Source organism: Alligator sinensis, unplaced genomic scaffold (assembly GCF_000455745.1).
Source record: "Alligator sinensis unplaced genomic scaffold, ASM45574v1 scaffold550_1, whole genome shotgun sequence".
Taxonomy (NCBI): Eukaryota; Metazoa; Chordata; order Crocodylia; family Alligatoridae; genus Alligator; species Alligator sinensis.
This window is the reverse complement of record NW_005841980.1, coordinates 2913520-2926258: the sequence shown is the minus strand read 5'-3', so window position 1 is coordinate 2926258 and position 12739 is coordinate 2913520. Positions and strand designations below refer to the sequence as shown.

The 12739-nt window shown below is 59.0% G+C and overlaps 1 protein-coding gene across 3 annotated transcripts in view; it reads right to left on the bottom strand.

Moving 5' to 3' along the window:
• Positions 1-12739, bottom strand: part of PDGFRB (platelet derived growth factor receptor beta) — a 45375-nt gene that overhangs the window by 9481 nt on the left and 23155 nt on the right. For all 3 annotated transcript variants that reach the window (XM_006021161.3, XM_014518757.2, XM_014518756.2), the window contains exons 3-17: positions 11039-11335; positions 9828-10094; positions 8757-8887; positions 8456-8630; positions 8133-8325; positions 7795-7910; positions 7034-7157; positions 5660-5868; positions 4560-4657; positions 4099-4231; positions 3152-3256; positions 2477-2587; positions 2099-2252; positions 553-719; positions 155-273 (exon numbers count right to left, since the gene is read on the bottom strand). In XM_006021161.3, coding sequence (XP_006021223.1) covers positions 155-273; positions 553-719; positions 2099-2252; positions 2477-2587; positions 3152-3256; positions 4099-4231; positions 4560-4657; positions 5660-5868; positions 7034-7157; positions 7795-7910; positions 8133-8325; positions 8456-8630; positions 8757-8887; positions 9828-10094; positions 11039-11335 — 2399 coding nt within the window. The remainder of the gene's footprint in view (positions 1-154; positions 274-552; positions 720-2098; positions 2253-2476; positions 2588-3151; positions 3257-4098; positions 4232-4559; positions 4658-5659; positions 5869-7033; positions 7158-7794; positions 7911-8132; positions 8326-8455; positions 8631-8756; positions 8888-9827; positions 10095-11038; positions 11336-12739) is intronic.

Sequence of the window (12739 nt, the reverse complement as noted above, 5' to 3'; positions counted from 1 at the left end):
TGAAAAGGCCTGTTGTCTCCTGAGTGGGCTCCACTGTCAGAGGGTAGGGAGTGAGCTCCTGCAGAAGCTGCAGTGGAGACCCAGGGGCTTTTGGCCTCCCCAGGACAAGCTCCGATACCTCCCTTGCACATGCCGAGCAGCGCTGCATACGTACATTTTTGGAAGCCAGGAACTCCATGCCGTTGGCTACTTGGAAGCTGAACCCGATGAGGTCCGTGTAGCTGAGAATGGGGGACTCGTTGATCAAGGTTGCCTGGTCTGTCCTCTCAGGAGCTGGAAGGAACAGAGAAAGGGACAGAAACACAGTGAGCATTGTCAGCAGTCCTCCACGTTGACTCAACCAGGCAGAAAGGAAGTGGTTTTGGGGTTTGCTGGGCCTCCACAGTTGGAGGGGAGAAGCCAAGACACCTTGGTGTGGGAGATGCTCCAGCTCAGCCCTAACCATGTTACATCCACGGATGTGACTTTTCGATCACGCTCCAGCCATAGGGGCCGGTGACCCTGGCACAACCCATGCATCCTTCCCTGGCCCTGAGCAGTGCCCGCAGGTACCTGATGGGGAGTAGCTGTCCAGCTCGTACGGCGTGCCGTAGTTGGAGGCCTCAATGTCAGCGTACTTGATCTCTCCTTTCATATCCGACATGGGCACGTAATCCAGGGAGTCATCCTTGCTCATGTCCATGTAGCCTCCATCGCTCTCGATGGACACGGATGTCTGCCTGCAGAGCAGGGATGGGAACAGGGAAGCAAAGGAGCCCCTCAGTGCAGGCAGGCAGGCAGGCAGGCGGGGAGGAGAGTTGGCCTGTCCCTGCCATGCTGGGAACGGAGGCTGCATTTATGGAGCTCTATTCCAGTGGTCAGCACTATCAGCTGCCCACCTACACTTGCTTGCATCTCAGTCGTGCGTGCACACATCTGTGCACAAAGCAGGCACTGGCACATGGCAGTGGCCAGCTGCATGCCTGAAACAGCGACAGCTGGGAGCAGATGTTGTGCTGACACACGGGTGCCTGGGATTTCTGGCAGAATTGCAGTGTCTGCAGTTGATCTGCACATGCCTAACTTCTGACTGGGTTTCCTTCTCCATTACCAGGGATGGTGGAAGCCCCTGGCAGGACTGGGGGGCTCAGTGGGACAGTGTTTGGGAGCACTGGGAATGAATCACACTCTCTGCTCAGGGGGGCCGGCAGGAGTCAAATGCTCCCAAAGGGCTGGGGAGGCAGCCAGCGTCTCACCTGCCTGCTGCAGTGTTGCATCTCTGGTTTCCCCACGCAGCTGTTTGTCCTGGAGGGTGCTCACATCAGAGCAGAAAGGCAGGGCATGGGGCGGGGGGGATTGCATGGAGGTCTGGGTATAGCTTTGTCTGCTTACACCTGCAAATTGTGTGTGCGCGCATGTGCAAATGCTAAGCAGGTGCCTAATTAGGTATTTGCATGTGTTGGCATGGTGCACACTGTGGGGGTTGTACCTACAGGTACCAAAGACCAGGCACCTCCTTTTGGAAACATGTGGCCCTATTGGTGACCCCGGTGGGCAGAAATCCCAGGCTGCGAGGATGCCACAGCTCAGAGACTCCCTCAAGGTCTGTACTTGAAAACCGAGTCCAGACTGTTGCCCATTGCTCAGTTTTAATAGTTGTCTCGTCTGCCTTGGAAGGGAAGCTGCAAGTGGTTCTCACAGTGTATGGAGATGCTGCCCCTTCCAGTAGCACCTCTGCGCGCTGGGGGGGAAAGCTGCTTTGCAACTCCCCGCTGCAATGCCTCTCTGCACACGCGCTCCCATGCCTCTGTCAGCAGGGCAGAAATAGGGGTGGCTTTGCTGTGTGAGGCTGGGAAAGAACTGGGATGCACCAGGGCACTGGACCCTTGGGCCCTGCAAATGCACAGCTAGAACTAAGCCAGGGCCCCGAAACGTGCTGGGAACACCTGGTTTCTTCACTGGACTTGTCCAGTGTAGATCTGGCCTGCAGATCTCCCCAAAGTCACCTGCCTTCAGCCTGGAGAACAGAGTCCCTGGAGCTGCACAGCCCAGAAAGGACGTGGCTCCATTGCTAGGGCCTGAGATGACTGTAGGCCAAAGGGTGTTGCCGAGCGGTCACCTCTGGATCTGGTCCTCACTGAAGGTGTTTCCGTAGAGCTCAGCCTCCCGCCTGCTCTTCTCGCTGTAGTACTGCAGGAAGGTGTGCTTGTTGCGGTGCAGGTAGTCCACCAGGTCTCCGTAGCGGCAGTACTCTGTGACAATGTAGATGGGGCCTGGGGGAGCAAAGTCCATTGAGTCAGGGGGGGCCTGAAGGCAAGAAAATCACTTGCATTGGGTGGGAAACAGGCTTCTTAGCTCAGGGGAAGGTTGGTGGGACTGAAAAATGTTCTCCCCCATCTTCCCCTGCCCTGAGCTGCAACACCAAAGATCCTGAGAAGGGGGTTGCATGGCCTAGGGGGGGGGTTTCCAGGTGAGGGAAGGGGGAGGCAGGAGGTACCTCCTTTGGTGCAGGCTCCAAGCAGGTTGACGATGTTCAGGTGAGGCCCCAGGTGGCTCATGATCTTCAGCTCCGACATCAGGGCCTGCTTCTCGCTGCTCCTGGCAGTAGCTGTGCAACAGAGGCACCCACAGGATGAAGTCTGAGGGGTGAGGGCGTGACTCCGAGGTGGGCACAGCCCTCATGGAGACCGCAGGGCAATCAGAGAGCGGGGCACTGTGAGTCTGGGGCAGGGAGCCAGGGTCCTGCCATGTCAACCTTGGCAGGACCCTGACATGGGGCTCAGCCCTCTTATGGGGCTACTGCCACCGCAGCTTTGCTGCCAGAGGTCCCTAGTGCCAAGCAGCAGGCACCAGAAACCTCCTTTGTCAGCCCAGAAGGGGTTTTATCAGTGCTTCAGCAAAAGGATGTACTGTTTCCACCCCTGCCACACCTGACCTACCGATGCTGGCAAAATAGCATAGGGGAGATAAGCCACTGCCATGCAACCTAGCCCTTGAGAGGCAGGGCAAGGATGACAGCAATGCATAGATGTCATGCTCTGGCCACGCTATCCATGGGCCAGGGAACTAGATCAGCCATGACTGACCAGAGCCAGAGCTGGCATGGCTCGGACCCCACCGTGCCCAGTGCTGGCAGGAGGGAGACAGCGACTGAATCTGGTGGGAAACTCACACTTGAGCATCTTCACGGCCACCTTCATGGAGGACTGCGAGTGGCTCAGGCCGTGGGCTGTTGCCTCCACCACACGGCCAAAGGCCCCGGACCCGAGCGTGCGCCCTGCAGAAAAACACCAGCGAGAGACCGTTGGCAACCCCAGGGGCCGTCATGCGGGGGAAGGAGGGGCCCACAAGGCAGCTGCCTGGAAAAGGCATGTCCCCTGCCGGACTGACCGGCCTAGCCACAGCCGTCCCTTGGGGAATGACGGCGGCCGTGAGCTATGGTGTTTGTACAAGGGCCGATTTCCGCCCGTCTGGAATGAGCGGGCTGCCAGCCATGGTATGAATAACAGGGAAAACCCAGCATCCCGGTCCAGGAGAGACGCCGGCCTCCCCGCTCTGGCCGCCAGGGGGCAGGCGGCATGGCCAGAGGCCTGGGCTGTGCCTGGAGGTAGCGGCCCTGGGGTCTCCCCAGCTTTCTGGACCTAAGTCCCTTGACTCAGCCTCATGCCTCCCCCCTTGCCGGGGAGAACCAGGCCTCCCAGACTGAGCCCACAGGATGTCTACCTGGTGATGCTCAGAGCCTCCAGCTCTCCCTGGAAAACAGCAGAGCTGTTTTACTGCATGCACTAGGTGCATCCTCCTTCAGCCATGCATGATGCAGCCCGTGCAAAGCCACGCAGCTCTCTTCCTTGTGGGCTGGCTGAGTGTCTCTGCTCTGCCCTGCAACCCAGGGCCCCCTTTCTCCTGCTGTCCCAGCCGTGGCTGTTGACATGCCCGGATGAACAGCTGGAGGAGGATATACAGACCCCAGGCAAGTGTGTGTTGCCCCCTCCAGTCCAGCAGGCCCTGGCTGTGGGCATCTGCCCCGCTTCAGAGTGGCTGGAGAATGACTTCACCCTGATCTTTCGTAGCCCCCACACTTGGCCCGTCTACGGGGGGGGGTTCCCTGCCTCCCCTTACCCAGCACCAGCTTGTCCCTGGGGACCTCCCAGCTGGAGTCGTAGGGGAGTTGCAAGGGGTCCACGTAGATGTACTCGTGTCCGTCGGAGCTCACCGACTCGATCACCTTCCACCGGATTTCGTAGCGAGGTTTCTAGAGCGGGGCAAAGGCGGGGACAGAGTTCAGGGTGAGGGGGGCAGGGAGCGCAGTCTGGAGAGGTGTCGGAGGGACGAGCGAGGAGCTGAGCTGGGATATGTTGCTCTCAGGCAATGACCTGCATCCTCTGGGTGCCCCATGGCTGGGGACACCCCCCCACCACCCCGTCTGCCCTGTTTCTGCGCCCATGAGAAGCCCAGCTGCTGGGCATCCCAGCCAGGGAGCAGAGCATGGCCAGCCCAGCTCCCTGTGCCAGCTCCCTGGCCCGATGGGAGGGACCGGCCCCTGCCCCAGGCTCCGCAAGGGGAGGGCTCCCAGCTCGTACCTTCCTCCACAGGATGATGAGGATGATCAGGGAAGTGACGATGAGTGCCAGCAGACCCAGGATGACCCCAGAGATGATGATCACCTTGAAGGACAAGGCTGCAACGCCGCCCCATGGACAGCCGTCAGCTCCCTCCAGCCAGGGACACCCCCAATGCACCCCTCTGGCCCTCTCCTCACCCCATTACAGTTTCCCTGCCACACACCCCACAGGCCTCATGTCAGCTGGCCCACTTGGGGCTTCTGGTCTGTCCCTTGGCAGCCGTCATGGTGCCAGGCCTCCCAGGAGAGGGACCGTGTTTCCCGGCTGGTCTTTCTCCCACGGGAAGTGCTAAGAGACACGGACCTAGGATGGCTCAGCCCAGGGGTGTCCATCCCCAAGGCTCTGCTCCCCTCCCTGCCACCGGCACAGACCCCGCCACGGGTCCCAGGGCAGGGGTCTGCTTCCCTGCCCCAGGGGATGTGGGCACAAACGCCAGGGTGGGAGGGAATTACAGGGACTGACGGCCCCTTGGTCACAGGAGAGCTCTGTGGGGGCTTTGGGAGGAGGTCTGACCTCGAGGGTCTATCAGGAAAGGCAGTGGTCACCCTTCGGTCTGAGCTGGCTCTGTTTGGATCCAAGCCCTCCGTCTAGGACCCCAAGCGAGGCCCAGCACCTGGATCTATGGGGACGTGGCACTCTCTAGTGCCCGAGTGCAAACAGCCGGGGGATAACGTGGGTCCCGGTGCAAAGTCTGTGGTCAGAGGCATGCATGCAACTGCACCCCCTTCCAGTTCAGCCGGACCTCGGGGGCCCAGCTGCATGCATTGACGGGGGCTGTGCACCCATCAGACAAAGGCAGGAGCTCTGCTGGGGGAGGGAAGGACAGGGCTGGTTAATCCCATGGGCATATAGCGGGAGTGAGGCAATCCCTGGTGGTCACCCATGGGTGGCCAAGGGCTGCGCATCAGCAGAGACTTCTCCCACCTCAATGCAAGGAGGTCGTCCCCTAGGGCTGAGACATCTAGGCCTCAGCAGGCTCCCCCTGCCCACCTGGCTGTGCTCTGGACCGCGGCGTGGACATGGCCCAGGCTGAGCGGGGATGGCATGACGGGACTCACCGTGTGGCACCAGCTTGATGTCGCGGTGGCTGGTGCCCAGCAGGTTCTGCGCGGCGCACCGGAGCAGCAGGGGCTCGTCCACCCGGCGCAGCTGCAGTGTGCTGTGGACGTGGTACACCCGCAGCGCCTCGTGGTACGTGGCATTGGTCTGCAGCTGCATCTCCTCAGAGGCATTGCCCAGCTGCTGAATGGGCTGGAGGCTGCATTGTCTGGGGGGGAGATGCAGCAGATGGGAGACCATCTCCTCTACCCGCCATGGCAAGAGATGCTCCTGCCGCCCTGTCAGCAGAGCAGCCAGGCTGGCCCCGTTCATTTATCCCCTTGATCCAGCACAGATGGGGGGGTGGGGGGCAGGGGGTCCCATGAAGTCCCACTGGCTCAGGTCATGTCTGTTTGCCTGCTACTTTCCAGCCTGATCCTTTGCAGCCAGAAACTGATGGCTGGGCTGGGATGAATGATGCCATTGTAGCACTGGGAAGAGATCTCTCAAAAGGCCTGTGTCTGGGTCGTGGCCAGCAGCGGGGAGCGCACCCATTGCTCTTGGTCTGACCTACAGCAGTGGTTTTCAACCTGTGCTCTGCGGACCCTGGGGGGTCCCCAGACTATGTCTAAAAGGTCCGTGAAAGATGACTATGATCAACCAAAAGTATGTAAATACTCACACTTATAGTTCAAAGGGGTCTGTACCTCCATTCGAAATTTTTTAGGGGTCCGCAAATTAAAAAATGGTTGACAACCACTGGCCTAAAAAAAGTCCGGGTCTTTCAGGGTATTAGAAAACAATCAGGAGAGGGGCAGAACGTGCGAGGGGCATCCCTGCCAGCTCGGCCTGCAGTTGAGGAGGGCAACATTGCACCACGAACGCCTCAGTTCATGTGCACCGGTTTGATGAGACTGCCGCCCGTCCCGCAGACCCACGCAGCGCTCCCTTGCATGTCGGTCTCTCTCCACTGACTGTGTCTTGTAGTATATGTGGGTGGTAGTTGTGTGGATGAGGGGACTGTCTTTTTGTCTGACTATACAGTGAGTAGGAAGCTGGGATCCTGTGCCAGGACTTGGTGCCCTTGACATTTATCATCACCATTACTATGATGATGATTATATGCGGGATGAAAGTCCAGGCCTCGATCTTGCTAACAGGAATCTCCTCCCCTTGGGCGCTAAAGCTGGAGTGCTCCAACTAGTCCAGAAGGCACATCAGCCGGTGAATCCCATCCCCGGTCCTGTACAGCTGGCCTATACGGGAGACGGTGACCACCCTTGGGGGCAGAGGACTGAGGGTCTCCCTAGAAGAAGCCATTCCCAGCTTCCCCCGGGAGGAGGTGCTGCATGCATGATTCTTCATGGAGAATGAAAGCCACGGTGTCCTCTTACCCTTTGTGGTCACTGCAGGTGTACCAGCTGATCTCCGGCTGCGGCATGCCCTCGGCGGAGCACAGCACCTTCTGCTCCCCCTTGACGGTGCTGTTCTCGTGCAGCGCCCGCACCTTGGCTGAGACTGAGTGCAGGGAAGGAAAGAGGAGGGGCGACATGGTGTAAGAGGTGCCCCTTGCGCTGCCTGGGGTGGGGGGTGCGTGCTGGAGACATTATGAAGGCTGGAGCTGATCAAGGGGCTTGGGCTGGCTGGGGACCTAACCACAGTGCCTCCCACCCCAGCCATTTGCAAGGCTCCCGGTTGCTGTGTGATGAGCAGCATAAGCGCCAGCTCTCCGGTTCTTCCATTGCGGGCAGTGCCAGTGGGGATCTTCTTCTGGCATCTCCTGTCAGCTGAAGGGCTGGAGGGGGGACTGGGGTTGAAGGGACAAACCTGGACCGATGTCAAGGAGTTTGGCCCCTCTGGACCCCGCGGGCCTGCTCCAGCTCCAGCCTTCTGGGGGTCTGCCACGTGTGTGCATGTATACATGTGTGTGCATATGCATGTGCACATATGCGTGCGCACATGGATGCACATGGGTGTACACATGTGTGCATTTATATACATGTGAATGCATGCACGGGGTGTACAGGTATGTGCATGCATGTGTACACGTGTGTGCATGGATGTACGAGTGTGTACATGGGCGTGTGCATCTATGTGCACGCATGTGTGGATGCGCACACATGTGTACATGGGGGTGTGCATGCCACCTCCTCACCGTTGACCTGCAGGAAGAAGCTCAGGTGCTGCGTGTCGTCGTCGTTGGACGCCCGGATGGTGTAGTTGCCCCCCTCTTTCGGTTCCACCCGCACCAGGTTCAGATTTGTCTCGTACCTGGAGGGAGAAGAATCCTGCGGCCGTGAAGAGCCACCTGGCGGCCCAGGAGATGCCGTGGGGCAAGGGGCAGCCACGCAGCAGGGCCCTGGGGCTGGCACCGAGACAGCAGGGCTAACAACCGAGCTGGGACGGCCCAGGAAGGCAAGCCGAGCCCGCGGCTGGCTCTGAGACCCCCTTTCCCACTGCAGAGGGGCGCCGCTCTCCATGCTCCCGCCTCACCTGGTTTCCGACAGCTTCCGGGTGGTGATGGAGAAGTCGCTGCTGCTGCTCACCATCAGGGGCTGGTTGTTCTTGAGCCACTGGATGGTGGGTGGGGGGTAGGCCTCGAGCTGCACCCGGATGGTGGGGCTCTTGTGCACCTCGGCAAACACCACGGTGTGCCATTCGGAGAGGAACTTCACGAACCCACGCTCTGCTCGGGGCAGGGAGGAGCAGGGAGGTCAGTGCAGGGCAGGGCTGGTGCCTACCCCTAAAACAGTGCAAGGAGCTGGGGGTGGGAAATCCGCACCCCCCCAGGAGCCTGAGAGATGACCCCAACGCACCGACCACACTGACGGTGATGTCCTTCATGTCCATGTTCTGCTGGAAGCCCTCTGAGACGTTGCAGATGTAGGAGCCCGCGTCCTCCAGCTCCGCGTTCTGGATGATGAGGATGGAGCGGATCTCGTGGCTGGACCCGGGCAGGAAGTCCGTCACCAGCTTCACCACCTTGCCCGTCTGCACAGGGAAGGGAGGAAACCCTCACGGTGAAACAGGGCCAACAGGCCAGGTGCGTCTTGCAAGCCCCAGGTAGGCCCGGGGGAAGAGGGGGAGCCGCCCGCACGATCCCTGCCCGGCACTCACCTCCAGGCCGGGGTACATCCAGTTGAAGTTGAGTATCTCGTTGCCGCTGACGGTGCACATGACGGTGATGTTCTCTCCTCGCCGCACCAGGGTCTGCACCGCGCTGATGGAGATGTTAACGCTCGAAGAAGCTGGAATGAAAGGAGCGGGGGTGAGACAGCAGGGAGGACCCCGCGCTCCGCAGGGCAGGACAACCCTGCCAGGAGCAGCTCTGCAGAGAGGGGACAGCTGGTGCTTTGGCAGTGCTGGTATCGGCTCATTGCTGCCTGATACTCCCCAGCCGGCCTGTCTTTTGTCACGGGGGGGAAGGGCTGTCTCTGCATCTCCGAGCATAGCAGGGCCCTGATCCTGCTTTGAAGGTGCCGTGCCCTGGCCGTGGCTGTGCAAACCACTTGGTGCCCGAGCTTGACTGTGAAGGCCATAGGAAGGCTGGATGTGCAAGGAAGTCAGGGCATCATCAGCATCATCTCCACTGAGCTCAGTGGAAAAAAACTTCCCCGGGATGGTTTTCAGCAAGGAACCGTGACCCAAGAGCAGGGGACGATTTTAACTAGGTCTTGGGTGTGCTGGGTGCCCAGGCAATGCCTTGGGCTTTTTCTTCTGTTTTGTGCCATGTCCAAATAACCCGTTCCTGGAGGACAGGAACTGGCACCTTAGCAGAGCCCCTGTGGGACGCTAGGAAAGAGCCTATATTGGCTCCAGTCTGAGGGTCAAAACAGCCAAAAGAGCTTAGCATTAATATTTGCTGGGGGCAGGAGGGACAAGCTTGTGGCCTATGAATGAGCACAGAGAACTGGATCCTGTCCTTCTTTACAGAGATGCAGACTCACCCAACGGTGTTGAATTGAGGCAAGTCAGGAGAGGAGGAAGCCCCTAGATAGCTGTTCCTAGCCCCACTCTTGGCCAGACCAGGCAGGAGGGAGGAGCAGCCTCAAACGGGGCTGCCTTCAAGTCACGGGGACATGGTGCAGTTGAGGAAAGGGGCCCCTAATCATCCTGGGGAGGGAAGCTTAAGCTGATGAAATACCGACCGCCCCATCCCGGCAGGAGCGGAGCCAAAGGGCAGCTCACACTGGATGCTGTAGATGTAGTAGTTGTCCGAGTCCACCTCCCGGTCGTCCAGCGTCGCCTTGCAGATGTAGGTCTTGTCTTCGAAGAAGCCCTTGAAGCCCTGCTGCCTGTTGTAGGTGGCAGGGATCGGGGTGTCATCCTTCTTCTCGTAAAGGGTGACGTGGAAGGCAGGGTCGGTCACGCGGCACGGGATGGTGGCCTCTGTGTAGCCCGTGGTGAAGATGAACGACTCCGCGGAGTCACTGGGCAGGAAGACCAGGGAGGGGTCTGCGGGCGGGAGAGAAACGCTGGTCATGCGGGCTGCCGGCCCTTTGGGGCAGAGGCGGTCTGCTGGGCTGGTGCAGGGTCCCCCCAGCTCAGACAGGCCGTAATCGTCATCATCATCATCATCATCATCACAAGACAAGAGAGAAGCAGCCACTTTGCTTGGAGATGCGTGCTGAGCTGTTGGGACCCCTCCCCAGCGCTTCTCCCCAGAGAGACACGTAAGACCATAGGACGTGCCACACCGGCTCAGGCCAAGGTGTGTCTAGCCCAGTACGTTGTTTCTGACAGTGGCCAGAGTGGGTGTTATGCAGGGAGAGCATCAAACTGGGTATCCCTAGAGTGATCCACCTATTCAATCCTCTGCTTGGCATCCCCCACGTATTGGGCTAGAGATGCCAGAAGAAACTCCTCCAGCCGCTCTGTTCAACAGCCATCAAGAAATCCATCATCCATGAATTTTTCCAGTCCCCTTCTTGAAACCCGCCACCTCCCATGGCAACGAAGTCCACAAGTGAACTATGCATTGCATAAAAAAGTCCGTTCTCTGGTTAGTTTTTAACCTGTCACCTACTCATTTTAGCAGGTGCCTCCTAGTGCAAGTGTTATGGGACTTGGTGTTCACTTGGTCCATGCCCTTCGTGATCTTATAGACCTTATAGACATGATATTATATCCCCCCTCAGCCTTCTCCTTTCCAAAAAGAAGAGCCTTAGGCTTTTTCAGTTTCTCCTGTTGTCACAACTGGTCCATGCCTCTGATCATTTTGTTTGCCCTTTTTTGGACCTTTTTAATTCTGCTACATCCTTTTTGATGTAGTTGAACCCTCACGTTCCCCTCCCCTGAGAGGGTCTCTGTGCTGGGAGTCCCTCCCTTGCCTTTCCCATGACCATCTCCGACTTAGGGCTCTTCCTCGAGCGCCAGATCGGGAGTGCTCTGTCTCCTACCTGGCACGTAGACATAGATGGCCTTCCTCTCCGCCTGCTTCCAGCCCAGGGAGTGGTTGTAGGTGCACACGTACTCCCCCGTGTCAAGGCCTGTCAGGTTGTGGAGCGTGACCATGCTGTGGAAGACGCCATCTCTCTGCTCCAGCGACGCGGCCAGGGGCTGCCGGTCCCGCTCCCAGACCACCTCGGCCTCCCCGGAGCACGTCAGGGAGGAGCTGCCGAAGAGGCTGAGGATGATTTCGGGGTCGCTGGGTGAAATGTGCAGCTGGCTGCTCCCGGGAGTCACTGCCGGCAGACCTGGGGGAGAGGGACGGGGTGGGGGAGTCATCCGGGGGCCAGGCGGTGCTCCCGCTGGCAGCATTTCTGCTCTATACAGGGGGGACTGAAGCAGGCTGAAAGCCAGACTCTGCTCTATATTAGCCTTAAACGTGGCCTATTGACTTTTCCTTCCATACGGGCCTTACAAACACTGCCGCCCTCTTTGTGGGACCTGCCACAGAGCCATGTGTGAGTCCGCTGCTGGCAACAGCTGGCAACAGCTGGCACCAGCTGTTCATAAACAAGCTCTCATCCCACGGACTTGCTGCAGACACACCCTGCCCTCCTTCAGAGCCAGGGCTGGGCTCCTCAACGCTGGCTGCAGCCCCTGCCCTTCCGAGAGGCGCTAAAACCTCGCTAGTCGGCACTGGAAATCTCCGGTGAAATGTCTATATTGGAGCTGTGCTGCCCATTCCCGTGAGCCCACAGTGCCCCTGCAGCACCACTGGATCAGCGCTCCTGCCTCTGCCAGAGCTTGGGGGACGCCTTAGTGCATTTAGCCCCATCAAAGCCAACTGAGACATTGCAGCGTTAAGGGACGTGACCAAGGATAAGGGGCAAGACTGTGGCAAAGCTGGGCAAAGCACCCCGGTCTTCTGAGGGACTAGCTAGCACTTTTGCTAGCTGGCTGCTTCCCTTCCCTGCGTGCATGAGGCAAGTGTACACCCAGCTGGGCTGCAACACTTGGCCTGTGCATGTGCAGGATGTAAACGGGGATGTGATTCGGAAAATGGTGATGGTGGTGGGGGACTAAGACTCAGTGCTTGGGGACAAACTCACTGGACAGTGACATGATGCCATCATGCCAGTCTGGGGGGCAGTGAAGCACCTTTCCAGGGCTATAGAATATCAACCAAGGGTGGTTTGAGGGACCCTCATGCTGCCCAACACCCCAACAAGTGTGCTTGTTTGCCCTGGAGTGCCTGAGTCCAAGAGCTGTGTCATGAGATGAACCCAGCCGTGCTGTGCTGTTCCCTCCTGACTTGGGGTCCCTCCGGCCTCTTCCATGGGCCCAGGCAGGTCATGCAAGTAACAGGGAGAGGTGGAGAGCTAGGACGCTGCATGTAACGGTGAGAGGTGGAGAGCTAGGGCGCTGCGTGTAACGGTGAGAGGTGGAGAGCTAGGGCACTGCGTGTAACGGTGAGAGGTGGAGAGCTAGGACACTGCGTGTAACGGTGAGAGGTGGAGAGCTAGGACGCTGCGTGTAACGGTGAGAGGTGGAGAGCTAGGGCGCTGCGTGTAACGGTGAGAGGTGGAGAGCTAGGGCACTGCGTGTAACGGTGAGAGGTGGAGAGCTAGGACACTGCGTGTAACGGTGAGAGGTGGAGAGCTAGGACGCTGCGTGTAACGGTGAGAGGTGGAGAGCTAGGGCACTGCATGTAA